Source organism: Tamandua tetradactyla, chromosome 16 (assembly GCF_023851605.1).
Source record: "Tamandua tetradactyla isolate mTamTet1 chromosome 16, mTamTet1.pri, whole genome shotgun sequence".
In the NCBI taxonomy this organism is placed as follows: Eukaryota; Metazoa; Chordata; class Mammalia; order Pilosa; family Myrmecophagidae; genus Tamandua; species Tamandua tetradactyla.
Window position 1 is genome coordinate 15454712 of NC_135342.1, and position 11065 is coordinate 15465776.

Genomic DNA, 11065 nt, shown 5'->3' on the forward strand with positions numbered 1-11065 from the left:
GTATAGAGTACTGCTCACTTTCATAGCTTCAGAGCTCTAACTCTGAGTCTCAGGTGTCACACAAGTACTCAAAGTTTAAAAGAGGAAACATCTTGGAGAAAGTTAAACACCAACAAAGTCGCAGACATTTGGAGATGCAGAACCCAGTGGACATGGCCATGTACCTTCCCATGAAATGCTAAGCAAGCCAGAACTCAGAAGCCAGGAGAGAAGAAATCTCTAGTCCTGGGAGGTGCTAAGCTAAGAGATGAAGCCCAGTGTTATTCCGGAGCTGCTAAGTGAAGGCCCACAGATGCTTAAAGAGGAAGCCACTGGCATCAGAAGCCGAAAGCACTGGAACTAGAAACAAGGACCAGCAGACGCCAGCCATGTTACATGCCTTCCCATGTGACAGAGTAACCCCAGATGGGAATCGTTTTTTTTTGTTTGTTTGTTTTTTTGTGTCAAAGGTATCTTTCTCTGAATGGCCTAGTTTGGACATTTTTATGGCCTTAGAAGTGTAAACTTGCAAATTAATAAATTCCCTTTATAAAGCCAACCCATTTCTCATATATTGCCTTCCAGCAGCATTAGTAAACTAAAACAAGAACTATTTCTATAATCAATTCCTAGACCTTCCCCTCACTCTGTCTCTTCTATTTTTAGAAAAAGGGAGACTCTAGACCTAAATTTTAAAAGAACAAAAAACCGAAAAACAGTTCAATCCCAGAATAAATGGTATTATGATGAGGAAAACCTAGGGAGCTATGGAACCCTAGAGGGTGGATCTGACCCAACCTAGAGGTCAGGGAGGGCTTCTTGGAGGAAGGGACACTTCACCTGAGACCTAAAAGATGAGTTGGGGTGAGTCAGGAAACGAGAGGTGGGGAAAGGGTGTTCTAGGATAAGGTGAATCCAGGTATGAGATGGAAAGGTAAGCAGAATGGCCCAGGCCTGCCCTCATTGTGCTTGGTCTAGTGCCAAAGACAGACCCATCACCGTGATGCCTGAGACTGGGCAGGGCTCAGAATGGGTGCCCAGGGGGCTGAGCAGGCCTAATAGAAGTTCTTTTCAGAATATGGTAGAGAAAATCAATAAATCAGAAGAACTAATAGAGGAGGGATAATAATTTTCATGATCAATTATTAAAAATGATTTATCAATATTAAACTACTTTAGCTAATACATTTGAAAATGTAGAGAAAATGGACAATTTTCTTGGAAAATGCAAGTTATCGGTATTAACACAAGAAGTAGAAAATCTGAATATTTCTCTTATCTGCTGAAGTCATTGAATCCATAATTTAAAACCTTCCCATAAAGAAAACCGCAGACACACATGGCTTCACTAGGGAATTCTTCCCAACATTTAAGAAAGAGATAACACCAGTCTTACCCTTATTTTTCTAGATAACAGGAAGGGTTCCCACTGTTCCGTGTCCATTTTATGTGTCCAACATAACACTGATACCAAAACCTGACAAAATCATTACAAGAAAGAAAAGTTATAGGCATGTGTCTCTCATGAACATGGATTCAAATGCCCTAAACAAAGAAAATATAGAGAGAATATATAAAAAGAGACTGTAAGTCATGACCTAGTGAGATTTTTCCCAATTGTGTAAGGTTTATTTAACATTTGAAAATCAACCAATATAATTTACCACAGAAATAGTATAAAGGAGAAAAAATATCTAATATTACAGGAAAATCATGGATAAAATTCAACATCTGTTCATGATAAAAGCTCTTTGAAAAATAGAAATAGAAGGGAATATCTTTTTTTTACTTTAATTGTGAAATATAATATATATATAAAACAATGAATTTCCAAGTACATTTTAACACGTAGTTATAGAACAGATTTTAAAGCTTGATATGGGTTACAATTCCATGATTTTTTGTTTTTTCAGCAGTTTTTACTACTCCAAGATACTGGAGACCAACAGAAACATCAATATAATGATTCAGCAGTCATATTCAGTTGTTAAATTCTATCTTCTCTGTTATTCTCCTCCTCCTCTTTAAATAACATATATACATAAAAACAATAAATTTCAAAGTACATCACAACAATTAGTTGTAGAACAGATTTCAGAGTTCGGTATGGGTTTTTACTTGTAGCTGCTCTAAAGAACTGGAGACAAAAAGAAATATCAATATAATGAATCAGCAATCATATGGATTTGTTAAACCTTACCTTCTCTGTATAACTCCACTATCACCTTTGGTCTTTCTCCCACTCTTTGTGGGTATTTGGGCTATGCCCATTCTAACTTTTTCATGTTGAAAGGGGCTGTTGATAATATGGGATAGGGGGATGGAACTAGTTGATGTTCTGGAGAGACTTGCCCCTTTGCATTTCAGGACTTATCTGGTCCAGGGACCCATCTGCAGGTTGTAGGTTTCTGGAAAGTTACCCTAGTACATGGGACTTTTGTCTAATCTTATATAATGCCCTAGGTATTCTTTAGGATCGGCAGGGATGATTTTAGTTGGTGTTTGAACTCTCTCAGCCACTGATACTTTATTTGTTAACTTCTTTTCCCCATTATGGTCAGGATGGTATTGTTGATCTCATGCTGCCAGGGCCAGCATTGATCCCTGGAAATCATCTCCCTACACTGCCTGGGAGACTTTCACCCCTGGAAGTCATGTCCCATGTAGGAGGAAGGGCAATGATTTCACTTGTAGAGTTGGGCTTATAGAGAGAGAGGCCACATCTGAGCAACAAAAGAGGTCCTTCATAGGTGACTCTTAGGCATATCTTTAGGTAGGCTAAGCTTCTCCACTACTTCACAAGAGCAAGCCTCAAGATCAAGGGCTTGGCCTATTGATTTGGGTGTCCCTAATGTTTGACACTACCCAGGTTTCCCTGAAGGTAAAGTTTAATAGTTCCATATTTTTTCTCCTGTCCCTTAAGGGACTTTACCAATACTTTTTGATTATCTGCTTAATATACTATGGGATGTACCCAGGCATTATATTAAGCTATATAAAGGCTCTAATGCTTATTCTGGGCTCTCTGTGTTTAGATTGTTTAAATGATCTATCTAGACAGGTTGAGTTAGATTATGTGTGTTCTAGTTTGCTAGCTGCTGGAATGCAACACAGCAGAGACGGACTGGCTTTCAATAAAAGGGGATTTATTTAGTTAACATATAATTCTTCAGAGGAAAGGCAGCTAACTTTCAACTGAGGTTCTTTATTACATGGGAAGGCACAGGGTGATCTCTGCTGGCCTTCTCTCCAGGCCTCTGGGTTCCAAAAACTTTCCCCGGTGTGATTCCTTTCTGCATCTCCCAAGGCCTGGGCTGAGCTGCGAGTGCTGAGATGAGGTATGCTGAGCTGCTTGGGCTGTGCCTTGAGCTCTCTCATTTAAGCACCAGCCAATAAAATCAAACATCGTTCATTGCAGCAGGCACGCCTCCTAACCGACTGTAGATGTAATCAGCAACAGATGAGGTTCACATGACATTGGCTCATGGCCACAGCAACAGAACTAGGAACCTTCACATGGCCACGTTGACAACTGAATCTAACTACCGCAATGTGCTATAGAAAATTTAGGTCCTGGACAAAATAAACCTTTCTTCCTTTAGTCTCAAAGAGTAGGTGAAGTTCTAAAATACAAACAATGTCTTCTTACCCCTGTATTCTGAACTATGTTTTTCCCAACTTGGTCAGCTTATTCTTCTCTCTAAATATGAGGTTATACATATAAAAAACAGCCTCTCACGATCTAGAAATAATAGTTACCACTCTGGGCTAAATGTGACTGCTATAAGGGCTTACAGTCTAGGCCCTAGTTTTCTTGTAAGTATTTTCTAAATGAGATCATACAATATTTGCCCTTTTGTTTCTGGCTTATTTTGCCTCACCAAATGCCCCACAGGTTCATTCACATCATTGCATGCCTCACAAATTCGTTTCTGTAGCAGCACAGTGTTCAATCATATGTATACACCATTGTTTGCCAATCTGCTTCTTAGTCAGTGCATCTTTTGGCCACCTCCATCTACTGGGCCTCACGTATAGTGTCCAAAGATAACAGTCCATGAGCACTTTCAATTTTAGATGATTTCTTTGTTCCCAAGAGAAAGATAGCCAATAAACACACCCTCCCCAGATAGAAAATCCAAATCTCCCCTAACTCTTGTCCCTCCCCCATTGTGTACCCCCGGTATTGCTGTGTTACTGTTGATAACCCTGTTAAACATAGCTAGAAGGGAACATCTTTAATCTGACAAAAGGACTCTTACAAAAAAAGTTCAGCTAACATCATATTATTTATACTTTAAAAAAATTAAATTTCCTCCCAAGACTGGAAATAAGACACCACCTTTTCTAGTCAGTATATAGGTGGAGGTTATAGCCAGGACAGTGAGGCAAATGGATGGATGGATGACTGAGTGAACGGTTGAACAAATGAATAAACAGGTGGCTCTGTGGGGAGGCTAGAAGAGGGACTGCCCTTGGAGAAGGGTCCCGGCAGGGGGAGGGCTTGAGGCCTTCTGGAGGGCTGGGAACGTTCTGAATCTTGATCTGGGTGATGGTCATGTTGGAAAACCATCCTGTTTCACGCTTTCATATCCATGCACTTTACTCTATGCGAGTTATATTTCATTAAAAAGGAGAGGAAAGAGTAAGGAAATTTAGTGAGGCTGCTGGATATCAACTTATTACAACGCTCAATGGTATTTCTGTATACCAGCCACAAGCAAATAGGAAATGAAATGAAAGGCACCACTAACAACAACATAAAAAAAAACATCAATATCTAGGAATAAATCTCACCGCAGGAGTGCAAGTCCCTCACCTTGAAAACGATGGAACGCTGCTGAGAAAATCAAAGGCTCAGTAGTTGGAGAGACAGACCGTGTTTTATGGAGCAAGAGACTCAGTATTGCAAAGGCTTCCGTGTCCCCAGCTAGGGACGCAGTGGAGTAAGGGTGAGAGTCTAAGGCCACTGCACCCAGACCGTGCCCCGCTCCCCGTGCACACTCGCACATTACACACAGCCAGGACCAGCGTTTGGGGAAACAATACTTACCCTGCCTCTGTAAGATTGACTTTCATACTTCTATCCCATTCTTATTAACATTTTTAACACTGATTGCGAGCTAGTAAATTGATTTCTTGACCCCCTGGTGGGTCCAAACCTGCAATGTTAGAGGCCCCCTCTGCTGGGACACCAGACTCATTACCCAGATAGAGCATGCTGACACGGGCCAGTGCCAAGCTCCTGGGGGGGATGTCAGACCAGAGCAGCCACCTGGCCTTAGAGTTTAGCACCGGCTCCTCCAGCAGGCCCACTGTGTGGCACAGCACGACAGAGAGACTCCTCTCTAGCCCAGTTGCACCATGCTTAACACTGTCTCTGCAGTCATCGCGTTGGACGTACTGTTTATTTTCATTCTGTACGGCTCAGCCGACTGCGCAGTACAAGGGACTTTACTGACGCCCCAGAGCAGCCTGTGTGTTAAGGCTCATAGTTTGAAAGGGTGACCTGGCTGCTGGGGGTGGGCGCAGGGAGGGCAGGGAGGGAGCAGTGGGTCTGGGGCTGAGGCTGCTGTTTCCTGCCTCCCGCCCCCCAGCTGGCAGTGGTGGGAGCCCAGGGAGACCATTAAAAGGATATATGCAAGGATACATTTATGTAAGTCACAGTAAAAATGAGGCAGAGGTGGGATGGGTAAAGGGCTGACTGCTCGGGACAGTACACTCATTTTTTATACTGGGGCTGGAGGCTGGTAGAGCATAATTTTCTAAGTATGAGCAAACTTCTGTTGAAAAGTTCAGAAATTGAGATGAAGTGTGCACACTTCCTGTTGGATGTCAGGGAGCTGACGCCAGGGGAAGGCTGGCAGGGGCAGGAGCTGGGTTCATACCTGAGGCGGCCTACAGTCTGAATGCTTTTTGTTTAATCTCCCCTGTGACGTGTTACTTTTATTAGTTAGCGCCCTCTGGTTGCAGGGGTGAGGCTGGTGCTGGCAGACCTCTGAAGGGGCAGGGGACAGGGAGCCACTTACTCATTATATGGAAATGTACCGAACACAGCATCATCTGCCTGCCGACCCTGGACTAGACAGTGCTGGGGATGCAGCTGTGGCAGTGCTGGGCCCCACCCTCATGGGGGAAACGGATAGCAGACAAGTAACCAGATAAGATCATGGCCAGTTGTGACAGTGAGCCCTAAGTAGGAGAGCAAGCAGGGGACATTGGTCACGCCAGGCATCGAGACTGGACCAGGCAGCAGAGGAGAGAGTGCGTGGGAGAGATATTGGAGAGATAGAATGGGCCAGATGCAGCTGCTGAGGGAGGAAGGACCGGGCGACGGGGTGGCCCCATAAGGAGGAACAAGCTGGGGATGGGGGTTGAGGGGGAGGTGTCCAGGGGCCCATTAGACCCATGGGTCTGCGGCAGTGCTCAGTCTTATCCTGTCCTGGCCTCTTCCAGCCATCCCTTTCTCCAATGCTCCATTCCCACCCAGACCTTGTTTCCTGAACCCCCAACATGTTCCTTAGCTTGAAAAGGATGCCATCAGCCCCTCCTCTGAAAATCCTCCCCCACGCACATATGCACTCAGCCTTCAAGTTACCTTCCTGTGTCCTGGGTATGTGCCCCTAACATCCACCCACACCCATTTGCACCCCCAGGCCAAGTGTAGCACAGGTCCCCACAGGCAGACTACACAGAGGTGTTACTCACTCAGGGATGGCAGCAGAAGCTGGTGCTCGTCCCTCTTCATCTCTCTCTGGTCACCGTGCAGGTGTTCCGGGGGACAGGGCTGCTGCTTGTTCATCAGGCGTGCTCACCACAGCCTGGGGAGGCGGGTGCTGCCCTCTTCCCCTTCACACAGTGGAGGAAACTGAGCCGGCTGTCATTGCACAGGTCGGCCTCAGACTAACTCCTCAGTGTGGGAGGGGTCTCTAGGCCCCAGGAACCCCTCACTACCAGGGCCTGAGCACCAGTCCCCAGTCACAGTGCCATGCAGCCACCAGGACCTTACCTTGACCCCCAGGGCAGAGCTCAACAAATGCCTTTGCTGCCCCCTCCCTAAGAATTTTTTTGAGAAGTACCCTTTCATGCATTTTCAAGTTGAAACTGGAGTTTTTCTTCATAAGTCTAAATAGTCACAGAGGATATAATTTCTGGGGTTAGGAATATCGACATTTTAAAACAGCTGATGCTTCCTGCCTTTGAATGTACTTAATGCAGTCTAAACAGTGAGTTGATGCGTTCTGATGTCTGGCTAAAATGAAAAAGAGAATAAGCTCTTCTTTTGCAGTCAGAAGTTCCACACTGTTCCTTTTTGTCCTTGAACTCCCAATTACAGTCCCCATCCCCACAGAATTTTGTCTAATGAATTATGTATCGGCAACAATGATACATACAGGAATTCAAATATTAATTTTAATTTCCTGTGACTGTAGGGTTCTAAATGCTGGATATTTTCTTCCGGAAATTGTGTTACTTTTGAAATTATTATTAGTACAAAATTAATTTAAACCTTTCATGCATTATACATAGTCTTGTATTATACATTTCCATAGATAATTCTCAAACATTCAACATAAACAGATATGTTGGAAATGAATTTCCAAATGAGCTAGGCAGGACTCCCTCCCCCTCCCCAATTATTTCAGGTATCCTTGGGTGAATAGTAAATACTGCAGGAATGAGTCACATAAAGCAGCAGCTATGTGAAAGGGGACACTGGTCACGGCTTGGGTTTGGAGTTTGGGTTCCAGCAGCACCCCTCAGCTCTTGAGCTTCTTCGGAGCGATGTGCTACAACTGTTAGCTCGATCTCCAGGGTCACTGAAAATCAAGAATTGGAGCAGCCAGACTTGCCAAAGGATTGGTTACCCCATGTTCAGGGTCGCTCCACGTCACCTCCCCCTTTTCAACTGCCCTTTCTTTGGAGCCAGGAGAGCCCCCTTCACTGCCTCCCCCACACTGCATTTTGGGAAGATTCCGAAAGAAAGGGGGTGTGCGGGCTTTCACCTGAGAAGTGGGAGGGGCTCCAGCGCGGGCCGGGACGGGGGATGTGGATGCCTTGGCTGGCCGCGGGTGGCTTGCGGGAGGAGCCGAGGCTACCTTTTCACCTTCCGTGGACTTTGCGGTGTAGGTGCTTCTTGGGAGCCCCCCGGGACCTCCCATCCAGGGCAGGCTTTCTCTTCCCTGGTTGCTTGTCAGAAATCTTCCACGCGTTTTTAAAGACACCCTCAGGGTCACCCCAGCCAAGTGATTTAGCATCCCCGAAGTGGGGCCGATTGGAGATTCCGGCTGCCGCATCCTCCTGCCTCAGCTGAGCCCCCGAGGCGCGGGGGGCGGGGCTGGCAGGGGCTCCGAGCTTTGTCTGACCCCTCTCTTCCCCCGCAGTGTACCACTGGGTGGAGATGCGGACCAAGATGCGCATCATGGGCTTCCGGGGCACAGCCATCAAGCCGCTGAATGAGGAGGCAGCCGCCGAGCTGGGCGCGGAGCTGCTGGGCGAGGCCACCATCTTCATCGTGGGCGGGGGCTGTCTGGTGCTGGAGTACTCGCGCCACCAGGCGAACCAGCGCCACAAGGAGGAAGAGCAGCGTGCTGCCTGGGACGCGCTGCGGGACGAGGTGGGCCACCTGGCGCTGGCGCTCGAGGCGCTACAAGCACAGATGCAGGCGGCGCCTTCGCAGGGCTCCCTGGAGGAGCTGCAGGCTCAGCTGCAGGAGGTTCGTGCTCAGCTCCGCACCCCGGACCCACCACCCAAACCTCGGGCGGGACCCGCGCCCCAAGCAAAGCCTGCATCCGAAAAATAGGAGGCTCCGGGAGCCTGGACTTGGGCGTAGTTGTGCGTGCCGTGGCGTGATTGTCACTCTGCACCGTCACTGACTGCACTGGCCTCCAGAGACCACCGAGATCTTGGGCTGGGGCTGATCTAACTTGGCATTCAGTCACACACACACACCCCCAACTGACTAGACCAGTGGCACCTTCCACTGGGACCCCTCCCAGCCAGGGAACTAGCCCCTCCAACCTCTGGCTCAGTGGTACAGAGCACAGTCCTTTTCTCTGTCCCCCCCCCCCCCATCCTTGCAGTGCACACAGATCCTCAGGGTCTGGGCCAGCAGGACGGCGCGGGCTCTTCTGACAGAAGGAAAACTGGAACCCAGCTTGAGTGAATCAACCTAACATTGTGTTGCCACACCCCCATTTACCTGGTGGGGTTATCTTTGTCAGGGCACTCATCCACTCCTTTTATCCATGTTGTGAGGCCATGCGGTACCTCTCAGTGGACTTCCCCCTCATCTTCTAGGGTTCTTTCAGCTGGGCATCATCCTCTCTGTTTGAGGAGGGAAAGGATCCTAACCTACAGTGGAGCCACCCACTCTTTGTATCTCCCTCCTTAACCTGACCATGGTACCTTCTCTGAAATGACTGTGCAGGGTCTTCCACTTTAAGCCTACCCCTCCCACCCATCTCCAAATAGCACCCTTCTATGGCCTTTGGTGAGGAGAAATTGCCCCTGACTAGGCCTAAGCCATTGTGTCTCTGAATCTCAGTCCCCTTGTAACTGCCCCACCTTCCCAGCTTCCAACCCCTGCCGGGCTCTTAAGTGGCCTCTTTTAAGGGCCCACGGGGCACACCCTACAATGTGAATTAGATTGTTGCATCCCTACGTCTTCCATCCAGATATATTGCTCTGTGTGCTCTTACCCTGCTCTACTTGGGGCTCCAGACTGATCCGGGTCCCCCTTTGATAAACTGCCACCCTCCTGCCTCTGTGGCCCAGGGGTCCCATCACATCCCGCTGGAATTCTCCACCAGTGGGTCTTACATCCCGTATTCGTTTCCCAGGGCCGCTGAAATAGGTCGCCACAAACTTGATGGCTTGAAACAAGGGGAATTTGTTCTCTTGTATTCCTGGAGGCCAGAAGTCCAAAATGAAAGCGTCCGAAGGCCATGCTCTGTCTGAAGATCCAAGGGGAGAATCCTTCTTGCCTCTTCCAGCTTCTGGTCACTCCAAGTGTTTCCTGGCTTACTTGGCTGCAAAGCTCAGGTCTCTGCCTCTCTCTTCGTGTGACCTTCTCCCCTGTGTCTTCCTGTCTTCAAGTTCCCCCTGCCTCTTTCTTATAAGGACACCTGACTCTGGGTTCAGGGCCCACCCTACATTCAGGGTGATCTTTTGAGATTCTTAACTTAATCATACCTGCAAAGACGCTTTTTCCAAATAAGGTCACATTCACAGATTCTAAGGATTAGGTTGCAGACATATCTTTTGGGGGGCGACCATTCACCCCACTACACCTCCTCACCCCAACAAAACTCTGGGACCTTCAGGAAGGACCCTTGCCACCTGCCAAGCCCAGGACCTTCAAATTCCCCCATGGGGTGAGAGGAGCACTCACCTCCAGGGACTACCCCTTTACCACTGGCTCCCTTACGAGGACTCACCACTGCAGCCAGGAGGGCCCTGGGTCCCACCAGTCTGCATTCTGTTTCTAGGCTTTAAATGTTTCCTACAAACGCACCCAGGGTGAAGAAGTCATTTTAAGGGTGTGTCAGAGAATCATGATATGGTTCTCCAAAATGGGTACAAAGCTCCCAAAGCTCACCAAAACTAGGAGAGAAGCTCGGGGGTTCTGGTGGAGCAGGAACAGAATTCATCCTCTGAGCCCAGGTGAAGCAGAGGGACTTGCCCAACGCCATCAGCCGGTGAGAGACTGCCCAGGGCTTCTCCAGGCTGGTTAAAGGAAGAACAGGGTGAGGGACAGAGGGAGATACCAAGAGGGGCCCCAGATTATCCGGGTGCAGGGCAATGAGGAGGTGGAGGAGGAAAGACAGGTGATTAGTGGGGGGCAGCTATCTACACAGAGAGCAAGGGCACCTCAGTCCCCTATCATAGTGGCCCCAGATTGCACCTGAGAGCTTAGCATTTTGTAAACCAGGCAGACTCATTCTACATGAACCCATTTCAAAGACACTACTGGTGAAAGTGGGAGGGGCATGGGTTTCCCCGAATTCCTTCTGCCCTTACCTCAGTTTCCCAGGGGGTTAAAAAGTGACCTAGGCTGCCAGAACTAACAAAATAGAGCACCAAG

The 11065-nt window shown here is 47.8% G+C and overlaps 1 protein-coding gene across 1 annotated transcript in view; it reads left to right on the top strand.

Annotated features, from left to right (window-relative positions):
- Positions 1-10567, top strand: part of LOC143658962 (optic atrophy 3 protein-like) — a 35786-nt gene extending 25219 nt beyond the window's left edge. The window contains exon 2 of the mRNA XM_077131427.1: positions 8364-10567. Coding sequence (XP_076987542.1) covers positions 8364-8782 — 419 coding nt within the window. The 3' untranslated portion in view covers positions 8783-10567. The remainder of the gene's footprint in view (positions 1-8363) is intronic.
- Positions 10568-11065: the final 498 nt, after the last annotated feature.